The 13,895-nt window shown below is 45.6% G+C and overlaps 1 protein-coding gene across 6 annotated transcripts in view; it reads right to left on the reverse strand.

Annotated features, from left to right (window-relative positions):
• Positions 1 to 2,345: 2,345 nt before the first annotated feature.
• The window catches only part of PKNOX2 (PBX/knotted 1 homeobox 2), a 411,946-nt gene continuing 400,396 nt past the window's right edge, over positions 2,346 to 13,895 (reverse strand). For all 6 annotated transcript variants that reach the window (XM_088658020.1, XM_088658019.1, XM_088658018.1 and 3 more), the window contains 3 exons: positions 12,738 to 12,814; positions 7,621 to 7,799; positions 2,346 to 6,405 (listed from right to left, as the gene is read on the reverse strand). In XM_088658020.1, coding sequence (XP_088514146.1) covers positions 6,161 to 6,405; positions 7,621 to 7,799; positions 12,738 to 12,814 — 501 coding nt within the window. In that variant the 3' untranslated portion in view covers positions 2,346 to 6,160. The remainder of the gene's footprint in view (positions 6,406 to 7,620; positions 7,800 to 12,737; positions 12,815 to 13,895) is intronic.

A 13,895-nucleotide genomic window follows, 5' to 3' on the forward strand; every position in this document is an offset into this window, starting at 1 on the left:
ATGAAACGTAATTCAACACTACTGATGGTGGTACAGCATCTTCCACCTCGGCTAAGGGATGCAAGCTGGCTTAGGGGATGCAGAGCTGCCCACATCACTGCCCTCCAACACCTTGCTGCTTCTCCCTCTTCCTCAGCATCTGTGGCCTAAGGTGGCTGCCTCACCCCGCCCAGTGGTAGGACCACCCTGTCTTGCTCTGGGCCCTTTTGCCTTTAGAACAGAAGTGGGGGGGGGCCTTTTCACATTCCCTTCTGGGTAATCTTCTGGGGCAGGAGGCAGGGCATGAATAAGGCAAGGTAGGTAGGATGTTCCTATTTTCACTGGAGAAATGTTGGAAGGTATGGGCTGCTGAGGGGTGTAACTTGGTGTCAGGGACCGTGCCGAGGAGGGCTGAGCTGAGGGAGGAATACTTGGAGCCTCCCCCTGTTCCTGATCAGGATCCTGAATCTTCTCAGGAGCAGGAGGACAGTATAGATTTGGAACAGTGGTTTGCAGAGGGACATAGTTCAGAAGGCAGAAGCTGGGAAATACTGGATGGGGAACAGCTGGGAGAAGAAGCACTGGGAGAGAGAGGGTTACCAGACTCACTGTTGCTGGAAGGCATTCATTCGCTCTCCCCAAGGTCAAGGAGAGCAGATAAGGTAGCAGCACAGAAAGCACAGTGGTTGCGAGATCAGGTTGCAAGGTGCAGAAGTGAAGTGGGTGAATAGGGAGGAAGTGGGTGGAACCCTTAATTGGGAGCACCTTCATTCTGAGGAATGGATTCTTTGTTCTCTCGCTGTGATCATTAAAATTTCTAACTGGTAAGAGACTCCTTTCGCTTTGTTCTGCTTATCTGCTGCCAAGGGGGGAGGAAGCCAATTCCCTGAAGCCTGACACTCGGGAGGGTGTATGCCCTGGGAAGAGTCATGACGGCAGATGCTTGGGAGTGGGTGCATTCGGCCCCCAGGCCTGAGGTTCCCCATCTCTGCTTTAGAGGTTCAGCTAGCTGGGACCCATGACAGAGTCTTCTCAGTAGTGGTGCCAAGATTGTGGCTCTCCTTCCTTTGAGAAGCCTAACTGGCTCTTTCTTTCTTCAGGTGCCTGAAAGTTGTGCCTCCTGCTGTTGTGGTTTGTTTTGCTGAAGCTCCTAATCTTTTAGTTTTTTGTCATCCGTGTTATTTAATTCTGTATTGAGGGCCTCGTTGCAGAAAGGGGAGTGGGTTTATAATTTATAATTAAATATATAGATCCCTATTTTGATCCCAGACCCTAAAAGAAACACAACCCCTAATTTGTCCCTGTTTTGCTGGGGATGGGGAAAAAAATTCTTAGGAGGGAGACAGCTTTCTGAAATATTGTTAGTTCACAAATGTCCTGTGTAGTTGTTGGGTTTCTTCAGTCCCCACTACTGGCTCTCCAGATGTGAAATCTCTGAAGTTCGCGAGAGGCCTTCTGACCTTAGTGCGCATGCATGTGGATGCAAGCACATGAGCAGTACAGCGCCATGTAGTGTGCATGCTGCAGCTGGCGAGATTTTCTAAATACAGTAATCAACCATGGAACTTGACTATTGCGGAGCAAATTAATGCAACACACAGGAGGGAGATAAGAGCTTTGAGCCACATACTTGGTGTCAAATGCGGCGTAGATTCCTATTACACAAGATCAATGATCTGATACATGCATGCGTATATTCCACACAGAAAGGGTGTTCAGGGGGGGATTTTCTTCATCCTTTGACATGAATGGAGGCAGCTCTTACACCTGTTGTAAAACTGTTACTGTGAAGTTAATGATCTACATGCCACAAAAGACCACATTCCAACGTACAAGCTGCATTCAGTAGTGAGAAACCATGGCCTATCACAACGGGAACAAATCTGTGCAAGCCTTGGGCTTGTGTACACTGCCCCTCTTCTCTGCCCCAAAGGAATTTTCAGTTAAAAAAACAGTTAACTGCAGGTTACTGTCACATTGGGACTCTAAACTGTGATTAATCCTAACTACAGATTGCAGAAACAAGGCATCTTCAAAACAAGCTGGGATGCTTCAAACAGACCACATAGGATTTGCCACGGTTTGCGGGGTTTGGCCGACATGACAAGCCATGGTTTATAAGAAAGCGGAAGCCATCCTTCTGAGCTCCTTTGGGCTGTGCTGGAGGAGAGGAGTGGGCAAGCGCATGAGCCATTGGCTGAAATAACCATTGAGAATGGACATCTTTCTTGGGTACATCATGTTGTGATGAGGTAGCATGGGGCTCCCTCCTGTCGACTTGGGCCTCTATTTATTCTTTATTCCTAATCCTTTTTACTAACAAGAGCATATAAATAAACACAATGAAATACAGCTGGAAAACCTCATCTGGTAGCACTTTATAATAAATGGACATGAATTAATACTAAATTACAATGAATTTTCTATGAAATTACATATTACATTCATGCCATATCAGTATCCAAAAAACGGGAGCTTTCCTGCCCACTGATATTCCAATACATTCCCAAGGAATTATCATCGATTCAACCCTTAATGTAAAGCGATTGATCAAACCTCTCAACTCCTCAAAGAGCCAAAAGAAGGAGCAAGTTGAAAAAAACTGTGCTTCGTGAGGGAAGAATTGGAAGAGACAAATAAAGCTTTAATGGGTAATCAAAACATTAAAATTGGGGATGGGGGAATTGTTTTGTCTCGGAAGTTTGTAGTTTGTTCGGCTGACACATTGAGGAAAGGTGTGTGGACCATTTGCAGGAGTCAGGGCAGATTGTGCCTTTGCTAGGAAGGAAGACGAACCCCTAACTTTGGAACGGTGAGCTTCATTGCAATGACAGCATAGGAAAAAAACAACCCCATAACAGATTGCTAGGATAACACAGATTATAAATAAGATTATTGGGGTCCTACATCTCTGTTGAAACAGCAGCTCCCTCCTCCCAGGAAAAATACATTCATTTCAGGGACATTTGACCACCAGATAATCCAGAGGTCCACGAGCTGTTGTTCACAAGCTGACAATCCAATTTTTTTTGTACACTGGAGACATTTTCCTGAGCACAATGTACAAAACAAAATAATAAGTTAAGTGACGATCGGGGCAGTGATAATTTAGGAGCTCTCTCTTGGAGTCCTCTTCCATTTAGTACTGGGAAGTGAGTGGAAAGACTGAGTGTGAACGTTAATTTTGATTCTGAGAAATTCGCCCCTCCTGGATTATCAGTTTCAACGTGGCTTCAAATGACCATTAAAAAAAACCCTCAACACATTGGAGAGCTTGTTGGGTGCAGGCTCCAAGCACCTGGTGGGGAATTTGCTACCTTTTGATAATGTGGGGAAATGGAGGACCACAAAACCAAGCAGTACAAAGAACTGGGCTGGCGTCTAGGGTTGGCATAACTGGGCAAAAGTCTACAGCCCACAGCCAATCCTGGGAGCTTCCTGGCCATGCGAAGTCTTCCTCCTTGCTGCTTCTGTTTATTCATTTGCCATCTCCGAGTGCTGAATGGAGTGAGGAGGACCAGTAAAATCTACATGCTTTGCTGCCTCTCCATGGGAGGTGGTGGAGCTTGGGCCCAAAGAGAAAAAAAAGCAAGCATATGGGCAAGGGTAGCTGGGGCAAGGAGCACGGACACCCAGTCTCGTAGGGGGCCCATTGAAATAACATTGCCCAAGGGCTCCCCCAAACCTGGACCCAACAGTGACCAGTACCCTACATGGTTGGAGTCCAACGTACAGTTCTTTAGTAGCCACCCTGAGATTTCTGGCCTTTCTAATTGGTCTAGGTTTCAGGAAGACTCCAACTCCCATCAGCCACAACCAGCATGGCCAACAGCCAGGAATTATGGGAGCTGTAGCCTAAGAATGTCTGGAGCCACATTGGCTTCCCCCTGGTTTAGGTTGATTTGCATTGGTGTCAGCAGAGGCCACACTGCACATGCTGTTCCATTAAGGATTCTGATTATTTCTGCCCAATGCTGCGTTAAAAGTTACAATCCTTTACCAGTGCATGCATTTGCCATTTCTGAGAAAGGACTTAGGGTTGGTGGTGCAGGATATTGGAGGGATATTTGGTATGCACTGGATGTACAGTACACTGACCACATTTCCTCCTTTCCTGGAGAAATCAGCCTGTGATCCCCTCTTGCCTCCTTTTGACCTCACTGCCGATGAGTGTGGTGGAGCACTTTGACCCAGGACCGGTGCAACAGTACTGCATGCACGAAACTCAAAATGCAAAGCCTCCTTGGCTACGAGTCGTGCAAGCACAGCAAACACCCCCCCCACCCACCAAACTGCATGTTCAAATGTCATGCTCACTGAATGATCAGACGCACCACCTTCTGGTTTGGGAGTGTCTACGCTCCCTAGGAGGAAAGTGCAATCTGCTATATGTCTATGGCGGAAGTATCGCAGGGGCTGGCTCCATGCGCAAATTCCTTTGCTGGCCTTAGGACTGCGCCTGCTATTTGAGGAGCCTGCATGCATGTGTGCGCTTTGCGTGGGTTTAAGCTGAAGCAGGCATGAGCTGCTTGATGGTGAACTCCACCAGATTTAGGTGAACTACACAGCTGCATTTCCAGGAACGCTTGTTGGAATTAAAAACGGCTGTTTATTGACTTGCGTGCCACACTCATGAGTTTTAAGTGGCAAAAAAAACCAGCTTCAGAGACCAACAAGGCATTCTTACGGTTAGTGCTTATATCAACTCAGCCACATGGGAGCTGCTTTAAAGTTCTGTCACCACAAGGTGAGCTGTTCATGCGTGGTGGGTCCCCTCTTCCCCTGGGTGACAAATGGCTTTTAAAAGATTACTGCAGCAAGATGGAAAATACAGGACGGTCCTCTTGGTGAGCTACTGTGTGCCTTTAAAGAAAAGTCTGCCCAAAAGCAGTGAGTGATGGTGGTCAATGGGGGGAAGCTACTGGTATTTTTCATCTGATCCTGATCCTGAATGTATAAAACACATCCAGTTGGATGTTGTGCCTGGGAGACTTTTGCATTTGGGGGTTCTGGAGGTGGCAGAGACACAGGTGATAAAAGGTGACAGGTGACGAGTTCCAGGGAGATGAGATTGTGAAAGGGGCATTTATCTCACCATCTGGAGAGCAGTTCCACTAAGCTCCAGAAACACTCTTCTTTGCTCAGAAACCTGTGAATTCTCCAAGCCACTTTTTGCTTGGCCTGTGAACCTGTAAACATTTGGAAATCTGAGCCTGCTCATATTCAACCAATGCATAAAGCCGTAATGGTTATTTTTCAATTTATGATCCTCTAAACAATTAACATAATTATTCAGGGGCATTCTTTTTTTGGGGGGTGTTGTTGACTTTGCATCCTGTACCAGGGAATCAAACCAGACATGTTACTATTATGACATTTCCATTCAGAGGGCTAAAACTTTTCATCTCCCCTCCCCAAATGGTTCAGATGGCAGTGTGGTATCCATTTCTCACATTAACCACAATGCATGGGCTCTCTCCATATGCCTTGGGATCTGGCCCAGTGAAATCCTGAAGACTTGATATGCAGTTCTTCAGAACTAACCAGGAATCTACCTGGGTCCAGCATTAAACTCTCACTCAACGTCCAGTCGTGTGGTTTTTTGTTTTTTGCAAATTTGCAAACTCTTGTTTTTTTCCCTCTACATCTAGATATTTATAATCATTACAGTCTTTTAGTTTCTTTTTGTAAAAACCATCAATCTCTTCTCTCTCTCTCTTTGCATCTATAAATCTCTCATAAAAGTCGTGAAAATGAAAACAGACTTGCCTCTCAATTGCATGTCACCAAAAGGCTTTGCATTAGAACATCCATAAAACATTCAGTCGTACAGAAAACAGCTTACCCTAAAAACACTTTTTTGTTGTTGTTATTATCAAAAACAAAGGAAAAAAAAGAGAGAAATGAACTGGCCACAATATGTGCCTTGTAAACGTGTCTCCTTCACTTAAATAATCACTTTGCACATTCGGCAGGTCTCTTAAATGTGCATCATTTGTGTCTGCTCCTGCAACTGAAAGCAGGTGAGCCAGACTCAGGGTAAGGGCATTGTCGTTGAATGATCTCTTCAAAGGGGTGCAGGGCTTGTACATGAAAGTTCAGGCTCTCTTCTCAGGCCAATGATTTAGGCAAGCAGCCAGGTTTCTCAGGAGGCATATGCTTCACCACTGACCAGGGTCCTTTACTCAAGCGAGTCACTGTGCTCCAAGCCAAGGTCGCTAACATTTGTTGTCTGGAGTTCCTCGGTCTCCTCTTCCAGCTCCTCCTCCTCTTCTTCCTCCTCCTCCTCCTCTTCCATCTCATCGTCCTCCTCATCTTCTGTCCCGTCAAGTGACTCATCGTGAGCCGCTGCCATCATGGCCTGCTGCATAGCAATGGTGGCGTTATCAGAGGAGAGGGATTGCAGGTTGTCCATGTTTATAGAGCCTAGAACGAAAAAGCAAACAGCTGATTTGGCGCACGGGCAAGAGCTCTGGGACCTGGACAGTGCATGAAACTGACCTCACTGAATTGTTTGAGGATAAAATTGAGACGAACTGTTGCTCGTGCTGAAGGAAATTGGCTTCCTTCAGTCCTGTTATTTATTTATGAAAGTATTTCTATACTGCCATATAATAAAATGTCAGCGTTAAAACCTAAAACACCATTTGAAAAATGCATATACAGTAGCACCTCGGCTTACGTTGCGAAAGCGGCAAACCTGGAAGTGTTTCGCCGCGCGCGCATGCACAGAAGTGCTCTACTGCGCCACACGCATGCGCAGAAGCTGCCTGCCGCTGCGTGCACATGTGCAGAAGCGGTCCCTCTGGTGGCGGAAACCTTGGGATCCAACCAGCGCTCTGGAGAGGATCCTGTCCGCGACCGGAGGTACCACTGTAATCAAAATAAAAAAATCAACAGTTGGGTAAGAAGGTCTTCAAGAGACTCCAGAATGTCAAAAGTGAGGGCGCCTGCCAAATCTATGCTGGAAGACTGTTCCACCAGCATGGGGCTGGTGGCTCTTGGCTTCGAGTTGAGCCAAATGGGGCCTCTGTAACTCAGGGGATAACTTACAGTCCTCCTCTGGGTGATCTTAGTGATTAAGCTGGAACATAAGGGCTCAGGCAGTTCTTAAGGTATCCTGGACCCAAGTTGTTCAGGGCTTTGAATATCAACACAAGAACCTTGGGTCTGGCCTGGTGCCACACAGGCAGCCAAGTAAAGCTGTTATAGCAGAGGTGTCTCATGCTGTCATCTGTTGGCATTCTGCACTAGCTGGAGCTTCCAGACAAGACCCAAGGGCAGCCCCATATAAAGCGCATAGCAGCCATGCCCTGTACATGGACTTGGGGCAGGGGAGGGGCTCTGTTCATCTTAACACCCAAGAGGCTCTGTAGGGAAGGGGGGTGGTCTTTCAGATATTTGGGATCTAAGTTGTTTAGAGCTTTAAACGCTAGCTTCAAATTATCAGAACAGCAGGTAATGAATCACTGGCAAAGAGAAAAAGTGCAAAATTGGAGTGTTGCATGGATCAGATTAAAAAAAAACATCAGAGGCAGAGAAACCTTATATAATATATCTAAGTAGTTCACCTTCAAAATGGTCAGAGTCAACAGAGTCCAAAAGCCAACTGAGGGTTGCAGCCATGCTTCAAATTCTTACCATCAGGGTTAGTACCGGGGTTGCCTCCTTGTTGCTGCAGTACTCCAGCCGCAATGGAGTTGGGCCAAAATCTCTGCGTAGGCCGGTGCTGGGATTTGATCTTCTTGGCTTTGGGGGCAGGATCTGGGTTGCTTGCGTCAAGCATGGGCTGCAGGATACGTCGCCGGGCATTGATAAACCTTCACACAAGAAGTGAAAAAACCAGCATGAATGGATGCATTTATTTACATGTTTGGACTATCTCTGTTTTAAGTGACCTTGTTTTAAGGAAGAAGGGCTTCTGCAATTCTATTTCTTGTACAGCTTGGTTACTTGTGAGATTGCCTTACTCCATATAGGCAAAAAGGTAAAGGACCCCTGGACGGTTAAGTGCAGTCAAAGGTGGGGTTAAGTGCAGTCAATGGGGTTGCGGCACTCATATTGTTTTCAGGCCGATGGAGCCAGAGTTTGTCCACAGACAGCTTTCCAGGTCATGTGGCCAGCATGACTAAACCGCTTCTGGTGCAACGGAACACCATGAAAGAAACCAGAGCGCATGAAAACGCCATTTACCTTCCTGCTGCAGCGATACCTATTTATCTACTTGCACTGGCATGCTTTCAAACTGCTAGGTTGGCAGGAGCTGGGACAGAGCAACGAGAGCTCACTCCGTCGTGGGGATTCAAACCATCAACCTTTCGATTGGGAAGCCCAAGAGGCTCAGGGGTTTAGACCACAGTGCCACCCGACGTCCTCTTATATGACCACTTAAGCACTTCGATCTACGGAACTGGCAATGTTGCAGCTGCCATGTAAGTCTTGTTCCGCATTTGTAAGAAATGGATCGTTTAGTGTGCCAGCATCTAAACTTTGGACCTCCCTGCCTATTGACAACTGGCAGGAGCTTTCACTGTATACTGTACACTTTCACTGTACACTTTTCAACGCCTGCTGGCAACATTTTTGTTTGGACAAGCCTCCCCAAGATATGTAGAATGTTCAGATGTGTTTTGATCAGGTTTTAATTACTTTTTGAACATTTTAAATCGCTGATCCTGGGGTGGGGGCACCTGGCTCGCACCCCCACAAAACCATGCACCTAGGGCTTCGGCCCTCCTGGCTCTCCCAGTGTTACACCCCTGGTTCTGGTTCTGCCTGTTGCTGGTCTCCCTACCTCCCACCCTACAGGTCTTCATGGGCACCAGCCACCACTACTAAGAACATAAGAAGGACACTGCTGGAACCCAAAGGCCCATTTAGTCCAGCACCCATCCCACTAGGCCTGATGGGCACAGGGGAACATGGTGTCAGGCTTCAAGGGAATCCGATCCCTCCCACAGTGGGGCAGCCAAGGAACAGATAACAAGAAGAGTTCTTACCAATTCCTTTATTCAATATACACAGAGAGAGGCTTTGGAAAGTGCCTCTATATTGCAGTAATGGCATTGCTCCGAGTAAAGTCTCTCCTATTCTACATTACTTCTGTGTCGGCTAATCTGAGCTTTGTGCCTCTGAACTTTCTGTTCTACCACCCTCAATGCCCTCCTGGTCCTGAGGGGTGGGTCAGGAATGCTTTCCAAAGACACTGAGTCTGTCAGCTGTCTCTCCCCTGGTGCTTCTTCTTCTTCCTGCTGTTCCTCTCCCAATATTACCCAGCTCTGCAGCCTCTGAACTATGCCCTTCTGCAAACCACTGTTCTAAATCTATACTGTCCTCCTGTTCTCGGGAAGGATCAGAAGAGGCATGTGGTCTCCAACATTCCTCCTTAGTCCAGCCCCTGACACATGGCTACCCCCTCTGGAAACTTAGAAACGTTACAGGATGGTAGTCAATGTCATATTTGAAAATGCTGCTGCTGCAAACTAATGTGTATCAACCAAAGTCAGTCTGACTCACTTAGGGTGGAGGAATTATAGTGCCAACAAGATGCATCTCACAAATACATGCATTTTCAGTGCTGCCCTGTGGAGCATCAGACATGAGAGGGAGCTGTACGAATGAATTTCACCCTTTTTCAGATAGTCAAAAGACTAAAAATATATAGGCGCTGAAAGTGGATTTGCATCATCTTGAGGTGTGTTTCTGCTTTCACAGAAAAAGAGGGGTCTGGTTTGCAAATTATCTAACATGATGGATACAGGTGAAATACAAAATATATTAATGCAAAAACAAAAGCAAACCCCAAGTCTTTTACAACAGGGATGAGGCAGACCTTATGCTTGTGCAATTTACTTTATTCATTTATTTTACTAGAAACACGAGGTTCATGAATTGGAATCAGGTGCAAAATAGCCTCTCACATTTCAAAAAAGCAGGGCAGGGTACTTCTGAGCAACTGGTCAGCCCAGGACAAAATCTGACACTTCTTTTTTCTCCCACACATTCTGTGTTTCTCAGCCCCCTAATTTAAGGTAGGGAGGAAGCCTTTTAGAAGCTACTTCCGTTAGAAAGCCAAGAATCAGAAAATCTTGTTGATCACCCAAAGATCGACCAGGAGATCCTGAGCTACCTGCTGCCCACCACTGTTTTACACTGCAGTCCTATGCATGCTTGCTCAGAAGTAAGCCCACTGAGTTCAACGAGGCTTTCTCCCAAGTAGGGATGGGTGAATCTGTCACTTTCAGTTTCTCTCCTCAGTCTTAAGTTAAGTTCTCTGCATTTCCACAGCAGTTTGTTTTTATGTTTTTTTAAACAAGTCCTTCATTAGCATTTTAGATAAAATTTCTTCCTAATCTACACATTTTTGAATGAAATCTTGTCTGATTTGCACATGTTTTTGCAAAGCAACCCCCCCTAATATAATGCATTTTTGTATGTTACTTTCACTAATATATGTGTTTTTATGCTTACTGTACTCTCGTTTCTGACTTTTTGTACACATTACTTGGCTGGAGAATTGCACTGCAAAATTCAGAGAAGTGTGACTTTTGAAGGATGACTGTGTTTCGGTCCTCACATTGTTTTGAGAAGTGTGAGTTAGGTAGTTTCTCATTAAAGTGCAAATAAAATCGAATTTCTCCCTCCTTCTAGTGTTGTGTATGTGTGTTGCCAGAAGTTGATTATTTAAGCCTTCTCAACCCATCTCAATGTAAGGCCTGATCCTCATGTTTATTTTTGACCTGGAAAAATCCCCATTACAAGTAAGGCTGCCCATCTGGTCATTTTTTTACCACCTACGTGAGATTAAAAAACTTTTGGTGCTTGTACATATAAACATATCTGGGATCTAACTCCACTTCTAAAAAGTGACATTTTCTTGTTATGTTGGCCTGGACTTCTTTTCGGAATGTGCCCTCATGTGGTGAGATCTGGAATTTAGCAAACCCTGAAAACCTGCATAAAAGTATAACTCTTTCTCTCTCTTATACACAAACCCACACGTGTTTATTAGTGGAGATAACATACACAAATGCCCTTCATTAAGGGAAGTGCCTTTCAAAAGAAATGTGTACCAAAATGTGCGTGTTAGGAGAAATGTGCAAGGTTTTTTTGTGTGGTTTTTTTTTTTAAAGAAAAGATTTGCAGACTGATGCAGAAATGGGCAAACTGAATTTAAGACGGGAAAACTGAAAAAACTGAAATTGACAGATACTTTTGTCTATGCCGTTTATTTCTAGGCATTTATTTGCTGGAAGAGAGTTCCTCACCGATTCTCTCCTCCAAATGTCCTCCTGCCTCACATAAGCATACTAGTCAAAAGAGGGAAAGAAAGATGGGGTTGGAAACCTCAAATGTGCTTTGTCACACGTAGTTCTGCCTGAAAGTTTCCCAGGACCACGTGGGTGAATCTTGACAAAGAATGCTTTAACTACAGAAGGACAAGAGGTGCCTGTCAAGGCAGGGTGGGCGTTTGCCTGCTCTAAAAATGATGGGTAGCCTTGTCCACTTCAGACCCAGGTTTTAATTTTCCTAAAAAACATGAAACCTCCTTCAGCCCAAACTTCCTCTATAAGCCTATAGCATAGCTGCCAAGTTCTCCCTTTTTTAAAGGGAAATTCCTTTATGCTGAATAGGCTTCCTCGCGAGAAAAGGGAAAACTTGGCAGCTATGGCCTATAGCCACAGTTTCTGTGGCGAGGCGGCCTGAGGAGGCAGGGAATCATTGAGGAACTTCCAGAGCCTCTGCACAGGGAACCTAAAGTGTTTATAAAGGTAAAGGTAAAGGGACCCCTGACCATTAGGTCCAGTCGTGACCGACTCTGGGGTTGCGCGCTCATCTCGCATTATTGGCTGAGGGAGCCGGCGTATAGCTTCCAGGTCATGTGGCCAGCATGACAAAGCCGTTTCTGGTAAACCAGAGCAGCACATGGAAACACCATTTACCTTCCCGCTGTAGCAGTTCCTATTTATCTACTTGCATTTTGACGTGCTTTCGAACTGCTAGGTTGGCAGTAAACACTGATTATCCAATGTTTATAAACATATTTAATTGTATTCAATGTTAATAAAATCATTTGCAAAAAATTGCAAACACAAACAAGCCTAATAATTAACCATTGTCCTGGTGACTTTGTATTCCTTGCCTGGAACCCTGGAGAAATATCATTTTCTCACAGTAACAATTCTATCTCAGGGCCGGCTCTAGGTAGACCCCCGGCGCGCCAGGGGGCCATGAGGCAAAGCCGCGCGGAAACCATGCTGCACCCTGCGAGGGCGGGGGCGCCGGAGCGATCTCCGCCCCTCAGCGCCAGGACGGCCGACCTGCTCGAGACTGCCCTGTTCTATCTATTGGATAGAATATCGGCTGCACAGTTTTCCAAAGGGTTAGAGCAAGGACAGCCAACACAGTGTCATCCAGATATTATTGGACTACATTTCCCACAATCCATTCTTACTAGTCAAGCTGGCTTGGGCTGGTGGGAGTTCCAGCATCTGGAAGGCACCACATTGGCTATCTCTGGGCAAGAGGCTTACTTTTTTATATAAAAAATGGAAAGGGAACTGGAAGCCTGGAATATCTCTGAGAGGCCAGAACTTTCTACAGCTATGGCCCTGCTCTGCTTTGACCTAGGAACAGCAGCAGCAGCAGCAACAACTTGAGACGAGAGGATAAGACAGTAGGTCAGAGAACGGCATCTTTGGTGAAGAAACCGTCATTTCTCCCTCAATTTCCAAAGAGGAGGTCAATAATTCACTCACCAGTTGTTGACTTGCAAAAGCGTGAGGTTCGTCTGTGCTGCTATCTGCCTTTTCTCGTCCTCTGTTGGGTAAGGGTGCTGAAAAAGAAGAGCAAGAGAGAGAGAGAGAGAGATAACGGTATTGTTGCAGCACATGCCACTGTAGGGATTATCCAGAGCTTGTCCTCTCTGAAGAGATCTGAACTGCAGTGGATGTGTGGCCTTTTGAAGGCTCAGCTCACATGTCTTGTTTTCAGAATCCTTGCTGCATTGTTTCAAGCAGAAGCGCTCCTTGTCCTGCAACCCGGGGCTTTCTGCTTGCAAAGCATGTGCTCCACCAGGGAGCCACGGTCCTTCCCCTACCTTAGGGATGAGGAGCACCAGCTATTGCTGGACTCAGTTCCCAACTGCCCCATCCAGCATCACCAATGGTCAACAGAAATGGGAGTTGGAGGGCCACAGATTTCCCATCCTTGCCCTGGGCAATGTGGCCTGTGTGCCAATATGGGCGCCCTGGGAACTGTAGCATTTGGGGAAGCCATGGGGGCACTCATAGAGAAACAGCTCCCATCACTGGACAAATTAGGCCAAGCATAAGGACCTGGAGAGATCAAGGCTTGAGGGAAGACCCTTGGTTTTTTTTTTTGCATTACTTCATTATGGATTTAATGTATTTCTTCTCTTGTTAGTACTGTTTCAACATGAATATGGCTTTGACTGGCCTTAGGTTTTGAAAGATGCTCTGCTGACTGATATTTCATGTTAACAGAGTTGTTTTCTGCTTTGCTCTTAGCCACTTTGGGTTTCTCTTGGGGAGGAAAAGCAGGAGATAATCAGTGAAGGAAAAAGAAAAGTTCTTTATGTATGCCACTACTGCGGCCTATGTTTTGTTATCACCAAAATGGAAAACAAGCAAGGTCCTAACTAAAGAAGATTGGCAACTTAAGCTGACAGAATATGTGCAGCTTGCAGACTTAACATATAGAATAAGAGAACAAGAAGAACATACGTTTAGAGAAGATTGGAAAACGTTTATTGAATATATGGGGGAAAATTGTGTACACTTGAAAACGTTGGCAGCATTAAGTGTAAATAAGTCTTGATGGATGCAATAATGGCTTAGTTTTTGTAAAATATGCAGGGATTCATGGTATGCAAAATGAACCATGGAAAGAGGGGA

Source organism: Zootoca vivipara, chromosome 14, assembly GCF_965207765.1.
Source record: "Zootoca vivipara chromosome 14, rZooViv2.hap1.1, whole genome shotgun sequence".
Lineage (NCBI taxonomy): Eukaryota > Metazoa > Chordata > Lepidosauria > Squamata > Lacertidae > Zootoca > Zootoca vivipara.